The 13514-nt window shown below is 41.4% G+C and overlaps 1 protein-coding gene across 8 annotated transcripts in view; it reads left to right on the forward strand.

Annotated features, from left to right (window-relative positions):
- Positions 1 to 1271, forward strand: part of CCDC18 (coiled-coil domain containing 18) — a 94526-nt gene extending 93255 nt beyond the window's left edge. For all 8 annotated transcript variants that reach the window (XM_072644023.1, XM_072644028.1, XM_072644025.1 and 5 more), the window contains one exon: positions 1026 to 1271. In XM_072644023.1, the coding sequence (XP_072500124.1) occupies positions 1026 to 1040 (15 nt within the window). In that variant the 3' untranslated portion in view covers positions 1041 to 1271. The remainder of the gene's footprint in view (positions 1 to 1025) is intronic.
- Positions 1272 to 13514: the final 12243 nt, after the last annotated feature.

A 13514-nucleotide genomic window follows, 5' to 3' on the forward strand; every position in this document is an offset into this window, starting at 1 on the left:
CCCAAGACCTGAATATCACACCCTAATGTACAAAAATAGTTTACTAACACTTTAAATTTATACTAAAATTCTTTTCCTTCCATCTCCCATTTTCTTTATTTTTACTTGCATTTTTCTATGCTTCTCTTTGTGTCTCTGTGTTTCTCTTTCTCCTTTCCTCCTCTCTCCTTAGCTTTTTTCTGCTCTATCCTCTTTTCCCCTCTCATTCCCTTTCAAGGATCAAGACAAGAACTCAGTTACTTGAATCAAAATACAAAGTCAGAACAATACCAGCAAGCAAGACTGACTTAATAACAAACAAATGAACTAGGTATTCCAGGGCAAGATTGGTTCCTGAGTCTCTGGGAGGAGGATTAAGTGGGCCCACCTTTGAGGACTAGAGGAATTTGGAGGCAGGGAGCCAAGCTAGTTATAAAAATACCTTTTTCTATTAATTTAATAAAATGTTATATTCCCTATTCTTAATTTTAAAAATCCAAATGAGTGAAACCTTTGATGTATATTTTTCTCAAAAAAATCTACTGATATGAATTCAAGTCCTATTTGAATGCTTCATCATGTGTGGAAGTGATACTGAGCTCTGGACAGTTATGTCAGCAGAACTCAAACTCTACCTGGACTTATCAAGGATATGTGAAGCTAACAACAGATTAGCTGCATCTGAGGGCCAGCATGCCTAAATTTAGATAGGTTCATCACCAAATTCACTGTACAATGATAGATTTTTCAGCTAGAACAGTGCTCAAAGACCAGCTCCAAGTGGTGGAAGGTTTGCAATCTGCATTGGTGGAGGGACTGCTTATATGTAGGAAATCACAGTATTAGGAGTAGTTTTTTTACTTTGTTGTAAACCCTCTGTTAATTTTTTTTTCCCTGTACTTCAGCAGACCTTTGTAGAAAAAATTCTCCCCATTTAACTTAGATCAAATTAACTATTATCTTAACTATTATTATGGGCTCTCAAATGATGAATCAAAAGGATAATATTTAAAATATATTAACCTATGCATTTCACCTTATTCCAGGAAGAAGATCTGTGATTAAATGAAGATGCTGGTATGATGAGAAAATTGAACTATTAGTACTCTATTCTATTTAAGTACCATATATAGTTTATATTTTATATTGACTATTTTTATCACCGAATAAATTTTATACTTAACATTTCATTATCTTTTGAAAGAATTATTTTTAAAACCTTAGTTTGAACTTCAGGTGATAATTTTTTAATTTTACTTATTGGCTCTTTTGTTAATAAACCTAATAATATATTTTTGGTCTTTCATTGATATCTAATTAAATGCTTTGTCAATTTGTTGGTACTTTAAAAATGCTTTAAGGAATTTTCTAAATTTGTAGTCAAATAGCTAATCTATTTTATTTAATGTATTTGTATATTAAGATTTGATTTTTAAAAATTTATGGGTCGAGAACAAAAATATTTATGGTCGGGGCGGAGCCAAGATGGCGGAGTAGAAAGATGCACATACACATAGCTCCGAACCCACAACCCACACAACGGCTAGAGGGGACCAACTCACGGTGAATTCTGCACCCAGAGGCCACGGAATATTGGAGCGAGGGAGATTTCTGTTCCAGAGAGACCTGCAAACCTCTCGCAGGGGGTCCTTCATGCTGCGGACTGGGCACCAGGACTGGGAGCAGAGGGCAGCCCTGCAGCGGCCGCGACACCATGAGGAAAAGATCCGAGCGGGCTACGGGGACGAGATCTCCAGCGGCCACGCGGGTCCCTCCACCCACAGAGGGACCTGCAAACCTCTTGCAAAAGGTCCGTTGCGCTGCAGACGCGGAGCCCAGCCCAGACCTGTGGCGGCCGCGGCTCCGAGAGGTACAGATCCGAGCAGGCTTCAGGGACGGGATCTCCAGTGGCAGCACAAGCCCTTCCACCCACAGGTGACGGGGGTCGGTGAGAGGGTCTCTTTGGTGGGTCGAGAGGGGAGTGGGGTGCCCCCATGGCTCAGGCCCCCCTGGGAGATAGAAGCTGAGAGGCGGCTGCAGACATGGGCTCCCCAAGCGGGCAGGAGCCTGGATCCATTGTGGAAGGTCTGTACATAAACCCCCTGAGGGAACTGAGCCTGAGAGGCGGCCCTGCCCCGACCTGACCACCTGAACTTAATTCTCACACTGAATAGCAGCCCTGCCCCTGCCAAAAGCCCTAAGGCGGGAAGCAGCATTTGAATCTCAGTCCCCAAACGCTGGCTGGGAGGACCAGGAGGCGAGGTGGGTGTGAGGAGAATATTCAGAGGTCAAGTCACTGGCTGGGGAGAATGCTCAGAAAAGGGAAAAGAAATAAAACTATTGAAGGCTACTTTCTTGGAGAACAGACATTTCCTCCCTTCCTTTCTGATGAGGAAGAACAATGCTTACCATCAGGCAAAGACACAGAAATCAAGGCTTCTGTGTCCCAGCCCACCCAATGGGCTCAGGCCATGGAAGAGCTCAAAAAGAATTTTGAAAATCAAGTTAGAGAGGTGGAGGAAAAACTGGGAAGAGAAATGAGAGGGATGAAAGAGAAGCATGAAAAGCAGATCAGCTCCCTGCTAAAGGAGAACCAAAAAAATGTTGAAGAAATTAACACCTTGAAAACTAGCCTAACTCAATTGGCAAAAGAGGTTCAAAAAGCCAATGAGGAGAAGAATGCTTTCAAAAGCAGAATTGGCCAAATGGAAAAGGAGATTCAAAAGCTCACTGAAGAAAATAGTTCTTTCAAAACTAAAATGGCACAGATGGACGCTAAGGACTTTGTGAGAAAGACAGATATCACAGAACATAGCGAGAAGATTGGAAAAATGGAAGATAATGTGAAATATCTTATTGGAAAAACAACTGACCTGGAAAATAGATTCAGGAGAGACAATGTAAAAATTCTGGGACTACCTGAAAACCATGATCAAAAGAAGAGCCTAGACATCATCTCCCATGAAATTATCAAGGAAAACTGCCCTGAGATTCTAGAACCAGAGGGCAAAATAAATATTCAAGGAATCCACAGAACACCGCATGAAAGAGATCCAAAAAGAGAAACTCCTAGGAACATTGTGGCCAAATTCCAGAATTCCCAGGTGAAAGAGAAAATATTGCAAGCAGCTAGAAAGAAACAATTCAAGTATTGTGGAAATACAATCAGGATAACACAAGATCTAGCAGCCTCTACATTAAGGGATCGAAGGGCATGGAATAGGATATTCCAGAAGTCAAAGGAACTAGGACTAAAACCAAGAATCACCTACCCAGCAAAACTGAGTATAATACTTCAGGGGAAAAATTGGTCTTTCAATGAAATAGAGGATTTTCAAGCATTCTTGATGAAAAGACCAGAGCTGAAAAGAAAATTTGACTTTCAAACACAAGAATGAAGAGAACCATGAAAAGGTGAACAGCAAAGAGAAGTCATAAGGGACTTACTAAAGTTGAACTGTTTACATTCCTACATGGAAAGACAATATTTGTAACTCTTGAAACATTTCAGTATCTGGGTACTGGGTGGGAGTATGCACACACACATGCACACACTCACACATATATAGAGACAGAGTGCACAGAGTGAATTGAAGAGGATGGGATCATATCTTAAAAAAAAAAAAATGAAATCAAGCAGTGAGAGAGAAGTATTGGGAGGAGAAAGGGAGAAATAGAATGGGGCAAATTATCTCTCATAAAAGAGGCAAGCAAAAGACTCATTAGTGGAGGGATAAAGAGGGGAGGTGAGAGAAAAACATGAAGTTTACTCTCATCACATTCCACTAAAGGAAAGAATAAAATGCACACTTATTTTGATAGGAAAACCTATCTCACAATACAGGAGAGTGGGGGACAAGGGCACAAGCAGGGTGGGGGGGAGGGCATGGGGAGGAGAATGCAATCCGAGGTCGACACTCATGGGGAGGGAAAGGATCAAAAGAGAATAGAAGTAATGGGGGACAGGATAGGATGGAGGGAAATATAGTCAGTCCTATACAACACAACTAGTATGGAAGTCATTTGCAAAACTACACAGATTTGGCCTATATTGAATTGCTTGCCTTCCAAAGGGAAGGGGTGGAGAGGGAGGGAGCTAAAGAAGTTGGAACTCAAAGTGTTAGGATCAACTGTAATGTTCTTACCACTAGGAAATAAGAAACACAGGTAAAGGGGTATAGAAAGCTATCTGGCCCTACAGGACAAAAGAGGAGACAGAGACAAGGGCAGAGAGGGAGGATAGAAGAGAGAGCAGATTGGTCACAGGGGCAATTAGAATGCTTGGGTTTGGGTGGGGAGGGGATAAAAGGGGAGAAAATTTGTAACCCAAAATTTTGTGAAAATAAATGTTAAAAGTTAAATTAAAAAAAAAAATTTATGGGTCATGATTAACATAGAAAACTATTCTACTGTTGATTTTGTTGTTGCTGCTAGTTAGCACCCTGTTCATTCTTCATGTGGGATTAAATGGAATCTTAGTTGTGGTATCGAAAGTAACAAGTAGTATGTAAGCTTTATCACCAACCTGTGCTCCATTCTTATAATATGCTACATAATAAGTGACTGACTTTCCTGTCCTAGAAGTACAAACAGGGAGATGGACTTTATATAGGCTCCACCAGGGAATCATCCTCCTCCAGATCAAATTGGGGCAAATTTGTTAAGCTCACATACCACAGTTCCTGACAAAGGTCACGCTGCATTTGCATACCACAGGAAGCAGGACAGTACATCAGAGATTTGAGAAGAAAGAGGTAGATAATTTGGTAATTGATACTGAAAAAAATTGAAAAGCACTTATTAAAGATTAGTACTGAAAACTATAGGAAGAAATTACTTGTCTCAGACAGTCCCAAACTCAATGCTTTTGCGCTAGAAAGAACACATGCTGGAAGAGGAATTAACATCAGAAGTCATAACCAGCAGAAAGGACTCACTTTTTTTTTTAATATCACTTGTTTCCATAAGAACAGTGGTTCCGCCACAATCCACTAAACTGTTCCTACAGCATTTTACAAACTGTACTTTTTCTGGAATTTTAAAGATTTACCACCATGTAAATGATTTTATTGAACATTATAAACTCTTTTGCATAAAGAAAAAATGTATCAGTGCTAAATGTTAAAAGAGAGTTTGGGGCTGTAAGTCCACTAGTGACTCAACCTACATGATATGCTCTTTCATACTTTGTTCTACAAAAGCAAATTATGGATGGCATAGTACAATATCACAGGATTTCCAATCTAATACCTTTAGATCAATACCTCATTTTGGTAAGTGAGGAAAAAGCACCTAAAATTGTACCCTTAGAGAAAGAATGGGAGGAAATTCCCAACTTTCTTGTCCCTTCCCCTCTAAAGTTACCTTATGTCTGTTTTGTATATGTGCAGTATATGCTTATATATGCACAATGTTGTCTCCTCAGTTAGAATGTAAGCTCCTCTAGGGCTGAGACTTTTAATTTTCTTTATATTTCCAGCACTTTGCTGTCTGGCACTTTGTAGGTACTTAATAAATACTTGTTGATTGTTTGGTTAGTTGATTGAATAGAAAAGAAGCACCAGGTACTCATCTGAGAGATTATAGGAAAGAGGGAAGGTTTAATTACTGACTCATCTGCAAATGTTTCCTATGTATCCATTTTGAGAGCTTTTAATCAGTTATCTTTAGCTCTTTACCCACCTATGATTTACTTTCACAATCTCCCATTTTGTCTTGGGCCTACATCTCTACAAATAAGGAAAATGGCTCCCGGTTCTCATGTGAGCACTAACAGAAAATTCAGATCTTTATCCATGGCTACCAGCAGTCAGGACAACTCCCCTCCCTCTCCAGCAGGTTTCATTTTTCACAACTTTGTGTTATTACCATGGGAGTGAAAACACTGAAGAGTTAAGTAACCTACCCTGTGGTCAGGGCCTCCCCTGCTTCAGTGACTTGCAAAGTACTCCACACTCTTAGCACCATGCTAGCATTGACTGCATGGTCCACATGATTCAAGGTGCCAACCACAGGCAAAGCCTGGGTTTCCTTCTCTTAATTAGGCCTTGGTTTTGGCCCAGTGACTGCTGTTGCTTTTTTGGTGCTAGGCCCTCCCTTCTGGGGGTGATAGGGGAAATGGCTCTTGGGAAGGGCAGCATATTTGCACAGGTCTCAGTAAGCCCATGCCCCTGTGTGAATTCCCCTTGGTCTCTTTCTAGCGCTACAGAGCTCAGACTGGGGCAACACAGGAACTTTGAGGTCCCTAATACCCTATGATCCAGCCTTCTGAACCTCAGAGAGCCAGGGCTTTAAACCTGGGTGGTGCACTCCCTAAAAACCAATTTTTTTAAAGGCTAGACAATGTATTTGAAACAATCTTAAATGAAAACTACCCAAATCTAGTAGAAACAGAGAGCAAAATAAAGATAGAAACAATCCACTAATCACTTCCTAAAAGACACACCAAAAGGAAGAGTCCCAAGAATGTCATAGCCAAATTCTAGAACCCCCATGTCAAAGAAAATAGTGCAAGGATCCAGAAAGAAGCAGTTAAGGTACCAAGAAACTACAGCCAAAAGTCACATGAGACCTGGAGATTTTTTTCAAATATTTCTGATGAAAAGACCAGAGTTGAGAAGGGAGTTTGAAAATCAAACACAGCAGTCCAGAAAAGCCTAGGAAGGTCAATTTATTTGAGCAGCTAGAATGAACTATGTGATGATGTGTAGTGTTAGCGTTAACACAATGGGGAGAAGAAACAAGTGTCTTCACAAGTAATTCTTGGTGGGTTCTATACTGAGAATTTGAAGAGAAGAAAGGGGAGGGAGGATACACCGGCGTAGAAGGGAGGAAAAAGATGGTAGAACTTTCCATTCCTTATAATCGGAGTTCATGAGAAGAATAACATACAGACACAGAAGCAGGGATGGCCAAAGTGGGCGGCCGATGAACCTTACTGTCATCCAAAGCAGAAGAGAGAAGGACAGAACACACACACACACACACACACACACACACACACACACACACACACACAGTTTGATATAGAAGTACATCAGACTCAGAAAATAGTGGGGAATGAGGCTAAGATGGAGGCAGCAGTAACAAGTAAAACAAATTCTGACCCTGTAGGGGCTAGGAGTTGATATAGGGAAAAGAGGTAGAATGAGTGCCTTAGATCACCTCTTAGGGAACAACCGAACAAACTGTTTCATAGGAATGGAATGGAATGGAATGTTATTGTGCTGCAAGAAATTGGGAAAGAGGGTGGTTTTAGACAATCCTGGGTAGTAGGAACTGATAGTGAAGTGAGCAGAACCAGAACAGTATACACTGGGACCGTGATACCCTAAAGAAAGGCAGTGTCGAAGGGTCTTAGAACTTTCATCAATGCAATGACCAAACACTTCTCCAGAGAACCTCTGATCTATAATGAAGCATGTTATTCAACCTCCTGACAGAGAAGTAACAGACCCAAGGTGCAGAGGCATACATTTTTGGACATGGCCAGTGAATGGATTCATTTTGCTTGACTGATTATGTTACAAGGTTGTTGTTGTTGTGTATGTGTGTAACATATATGTGTACTATATACATATATTATACACATCACGACATTTTTTAAACAAGCCTTGTGAAATGGAGATCCACTGTTTCGTGTAGAATCCTCTGTGTTCTATGTGTAGGGAAATCTTTTCTTTTTTATGTTTAAGAATTTTTAAAGAATAAAACCAATTGGACACCTAGAAATCAGGGTAGATTCCATTTTATGTAGTTCAATCAGATATATGATTCGGTCCAGATGAAATGAAAATTGGGGTCATCCTACAATCTTGAGTTAGAAGAAAAATGTAATGATTACTTAGTCCAACTCCATAATTTTACCAATGAGGACACTGTCCCAGAGAGATTAAATCACCTGGCCAAGTTCTTATAGGTAGTAAGTGGCAGAGCCAGGTCCTTTGATTTCACATCTCTGTCTACTGCATCATCACTATTTTCATCCCAAATAGAGCCAACTTCAGAGGGAACGCAAAGGATTTAATTTTATTTAGAGCACGAAGGGGGAAAAAACTCAATGGGGTAGAGATAGATTGAGTGCTTGTAGGAATATGGTTCAACTCAGTAACAAGCTAATAAGTCTGATATCTAAGATGCTTAAGATGTCCCAAAAGTCTTCTCAGTTTTAATAGCTTGACACTGCACTAAGACTTTTGGGACATCCTGTCTAAAGAATGAACACGAGTATATGAGACCAAGAGTCATTCCTCCCCCAGCCCCCCCCCACACACACACACACTGAGTTCACAGACCCCAGGTTAAGAAGTCCTGCTCTGTCCTGTAGAAATCTGAATCCAATTCCCTCATCCAGCGTGTTGGTTCTCTCTCCCAGCTGTGTCATAGTGGCACATAGGTGTGAACCTGCCTCTGCTGTCTCCCAGCCTCTGATTTTACTTAGTGAGGCTTCTCTTTTTGAAAAGTGACTCATTTATGAACTTTAATTGTATCTAGCAGCAGTCTGACTTAGGGCTATGGCTGCAGCACTCAGGGTAGGGGATTAAAGCTCTAAAAGTCGCTTGTGATCAGGGATAGAGGGTAGGGAGGGTGGGATCCCAATTGAGAACACCAGGCTTTCCCCAATTCTTCGAATGCGTGGGTTCTCTGCAGGAAACTGACAGGCCCACTAGATGGCCTCAGTCGTATGTACAATTGCTTGATGACAAATCCTAATCCTGGGAGTGCTACTGGACCTGCATCCTGGAGTCATATCCATTCTGGTCATGCCAAGAACTGAGGCACTGATCGAGCACCCACCGTGTGCCAAGGGCTGAGAGAGATACGAGTTTTATGTAAAACAGCCTCCACGAGCCCAAATAGAGCCAAGTGTTGGAGAGTGCCAGACTTCTCTGCTCCTTGAATAATTACTTGAATAATTTCATAAATGGTGGTTGATTGCATGGACACATACTGGGATGGAAAACCTAGGTACGTCAGGACCTGGGTGCCATTTCTGTCCCTAAAGAAGGAGACTCTGTGGTCTTTGGGGCAGGTAGAATTAGTGAGCCAAAGGTAAACTGCACTTCTTTCCTTCTTCTCCCTTCCCCCTTTTTGAGGCAAAGTGTAGCAAATTCTATCTGTTGAAAAAGCTGGAAGGTCTCTGACCTTTACAGATGAGGTAACTGAGACCCATGGAGATTAGATGATTTGCCAAGGCTGCACAGGTAGGAGCATCCAGAGGAAGGATCTGAACCTAGGTCCTATAATTTCAGTGCTCTTTCCTTTTCAATGGCTCAAATAATGTTCACTTACTTTTATGTGGTTATGTTCTCCTGTTTCTCTCTCTCTCTCTCTCTCTCTCTCTCTCTCTCTCTCTCTCTCTCTCTCTCTCTCTGTCTCTCTGTCTCCTTCTCTCTCTCTCATCTGTGGTTTATCTTTGTGCAAAATGCAAATCCTTTAGGAAAAAATATCCAAGTTACAGGATGGCGAATAGAAGTATACCAACATTTCTTCAAATTGGTTATATGGTATTTTTATGGGTCTGATGACAAATTTAGACTCACCAGTGTGCACTGACCTATTCCGTGCAGTGTGTGAGTGGCACTTGACTTAACTGTTAACAGTAGCTGTGAGGGAGCCAGATATGGTTAAACCCTGATTAACCACCAAAGTCCAGCAATAGGGTGCTGTGAAGAATGGAATTCTTGCTCACTTCAGAATCAGGAAACCATTTGTCTCAACCTTTGCTGTTTGGGATATCTTTAGGAAGGGCTTCTTCGTTTTTTTGCCCTAATTGGCCTCCTCATTGGCCTCTCTGTTGCCAGGTCCCCTGCTGATTTGTCCTGTACCTGACACCAAATTAATCTCTCTAAAGCCACTTAAATCATGTCACTCCCTAGCTCAAAATTCTCCAATGGCTCCTCATTGCCTGTAGGATAAAGTTCAAACTCCTAAGTCTGGAATTCAAGGTTTTTCTCCATCTGGCTCTAATCTACATTTCCAGCATTATCTCTCACTATTTCCATATGTGAACTTTCTTAATCAGATTCTTTGCCCCTCAGCTAGAGCTAATATATCCAGGTCTCTTCCATTCTTGAAGAAAGAAACCCTTTTTTTGACTCTACTATCATTTCAAGCAATCATATCTAAAACTTCATCTTTCAAAGCAAAATGCCTAAAAAGGCTAACTTCTCTCCTACTTCTCACCTTCCAGTCCTTCCTTCCCTCCCCCCACTTAAACTTCTTTCTCCAAAGTTACCAATGATCTTTTTATTACTAAATACAACGGGTTTGTCTCAATCTTTGTGCTTCTGATTTCTATGCAACTTGCTTACCTTCTACTTCAATCATCAAGAGTTGGTTAATAGGCCCAACACTCTGCTAGGGCTGAAAAGACAAAAATATAAGGGAACTAGTCTCTGCCCTCAAAGGGCTTCCATTCTAACACCAACAGCATAAGGCAGGGAAGCCCTCATGTGTTCTTTATGTGTGTGTGTATACACACACACACACACACACACACACACACACACACACACACACACACACATATAGTACCTTGAAATGAAAGGCACTAAACCCAGAAAAAGTTTCATACAAAAGATAGTATCTTCTCCCTGGATTTTTGTGCCATTCTGTTGTGATTCGCTTTCTATTTGTCTGGCTATTCTCACTCTGCTTTGCAGGACCATCATCCATGTCCCACCCCACCCCCTTGATGAATCAACCCCAAAGCTCTGTCCTGGGTCTTGTCTCTGTATCCAGGATTGGGAACCTTTGGCCTCAAGCCACATGTGGCCTTCTAGGTCTTTGGGTGCAGTTTATGACTGAGTCCAAGTTTTAGAGAACAAATCTAAGGAGGTTTGTTCTCTAAAACATGGACTCAATCAAATGGGTGCACTTCAGGTTCTAGAGGGCCACATGTGGCCTCAAGGCCAAAGGTTCCCAATTCTGGATAGTCCCTCTTTTGGATCTTGTTAGATCCTTGGATTTAACTTTTATTTCAGTGTGGATAACTCTGAAATCTACAAATGCCACCACCCTTCCTAAGCTCCTGGTCATTTCATCTCCATGTCTCATGGGTATCTCAGATTCAATATGTCCAAAACAGAATTCATTATTTGCACAAACACTCACCCTTCTTCAGAACTCCTCTATCACTGTGGTAGACACATAGCCCACCCTCACACCTTTCCCTGCCTTCTTTTGCATCCACCTCCCCCTAATAGATTATAAGCTCCTTGAGGGAAGGAATGGTCTCTTTTTATTAATTATATCCCCAGCACGTGGAACAGGGCCTGGCATGTAGGCACCTAAAAATGTGGATTGGGTTTAATTATATCTCCTCCTTTCCATTGAGGCTCTCCTCACATCTCACCTGCACTACCACAATAGCCTTCTAATTTCCCTGCCTCAGGGTCTCTGCCCTTTCCAAAACACTCCCCTCCATTGCAGCTGCCCAGCAGAGGTTCCTCCAGTGCAGGTGAGATTTTGCCACTCCCTTACTCAAGAAACTGCAGTGGCTCCTTATTGATATTATGATAAGCTATGAACTCTTCTCTCTGGCATTTAAAGCCCTTCACATTGTGGCTGTAGCCTACCTTACTGCAAATTACTCCCCCTCACTCTGTGACCCAGACAGACTGGCCTATTTATTGTCCCTCATACATGACTTTTATTTAGTGGCCAGCACTGTGCCATTTGAAGTAGGTTATCCTAATTTTGCAGTTGAGGAAACTGAGGCAAACAGGTTAAATGATTTGTCCAGGATCACACAGCTAATAAATGTCTGACGCTGAATTTGAATTCCGATCTTCCTGACTCCAGGCCTACCTATCCACTATGTCATCTAGGGGATTTTGTCATTGTTGTTCAGACATATCCAACTTTTTGTGAAGCCATTTGAGATTTTCTTGGCGAAGATACTGGAGTGGTTTGCCATTTCCTTCTCCAGCTCAATTTATATATGAAGCAAACAGGAGTAAGTGACTGGCCCAGGGTCACATAGCTAGTAAGTCTCTGAGGCAAGATTTGAACTCAGGAAGAAGTCTTCCTGACTCTAGACCCAGCACTTTATCCACTCTCCCACCTAGCTGCCCTCATCTAGGGGTTAGTCTTTTTTTTTTTTTTAATTATTAAATTTATTTATTTAACTTTTAACATTCATTTTCACAAAATTTTGGGTTACAAATTTTCTCCCCTTTTATCCCCTCCCCCCCCAAACACCAAACATTCTAATTGCCCCTATGACCAATCTGCTCTCTCTTCTATCATCCCTCTCTGCCCTTGTCTCCATCTTCTCTTTTGTCCTGTAGGGGCAGATAGCTTTCTATACCCCTTTACCTGTTTTTCTTATTTCCTAGTGGCAAGAACATTACTCGACAGTTGATCCTAACACTTTGAGTTCCAACTTCTCTTCCTCCCTCCCTCCCCACCCCTTCCCTTTGGAAGGCAAGCAATTCAATATAGGCCAAATCTGTGTAGTTTTGCAAATGACTTCCATAATAGTTGTGTTGTATAGGACTAACTATATTTCCCTCCATCCTATCCTGTCCCCCATTACTTCTATTCTCTTTTGATCCTATCCCTCCCCATGAGTGTCGACCTCGAATTGCACTCTCCTCCTCATGCCCTCCCTTCTATCATCCCCCCCACCCTGCTTGTCCCCTTATCCCCCACTTTCCTGTATTGTGAGATAGGTTTTCCTACCAAAATGAGTGTGCACTTTATTCTTTTCTTTAGTGGAATGTGATGAGAGTAGACTTCATGTTTTTCTCTCACCTCCCCTCTTTATCCCTCCACTAATGAGTCTTTTGATTGCCTCTTTTATGAGAGATAATTTGCCCCATTCAATTTCTCCCTTTCTCTTCCCAATATATTTCTCTCTCACTGCTTGATTTCATTTTGTTTTAAAGATATGATCCCATCCTATTCAATTCACTCTGTGCACTCTGTCTCTATGTATGTGAGCGTGTGTGCATGTGTAATCCCACCCAGTACCCAGATACTGAAATGTTTCAAGAGTTACAAATATTGTCTTTCCATGTAGGAATGTAAACAGTTCAGCTTTAGTAAGTCCCTTATGACTTCTCTTTGCTGTTCACCTTTTCATGGTTCTCTTCATTCTTGTGTTTGAAAGTCAAATTTTCTTTTCAGCTCTGGTCTTTTCATCAAGAATACTTGAAAATCCTCTATTTCATTGAAAGACCATTTTTTCCCCTGAAGTATTATAGTCAGTTTTGCTGGGTAGGTGATTCTTGGTTTTAGTCCTAGTTCCTTTGACTTCTGGAATATACTGTTCCATGCCCTTCGATCCCTTAATGTAGAGGCTGCTAGATCTTGTGTTATCCTGATTGTATTTCCACAATACTTGAATTGTTTCTTTCTAGCTGCCTGCAGTATTTTCTCCTTGACCTGGGAACTCTGGAATTTGGCCACAATGTTCCTAGGAGTTTCTCTTTTTGGATCTCTTTCATGCGGTGTTCTGTGGATTCCTTGAATATTTATTTTGCCCTCTGGTTCTAGAATCTCAGGGCAGTTTTCCTTGATAATTTCAT

Source organism: Notamacropus eugenii, chromosome 2 (genome assembly GCF_028372415.1).
Source record: "Notamacropus eugenii isolate mMacEug1 chromosome 2, mMacEug1.pri_v2, whole genome shotgun sequence".
Classification (NCBI taxonomy): Eukaryota; Metazoa; Chordata; class Mammalia; order Diprotodontia; family Macropodidae; genus Notamacropus; species Notamacropus eugenii.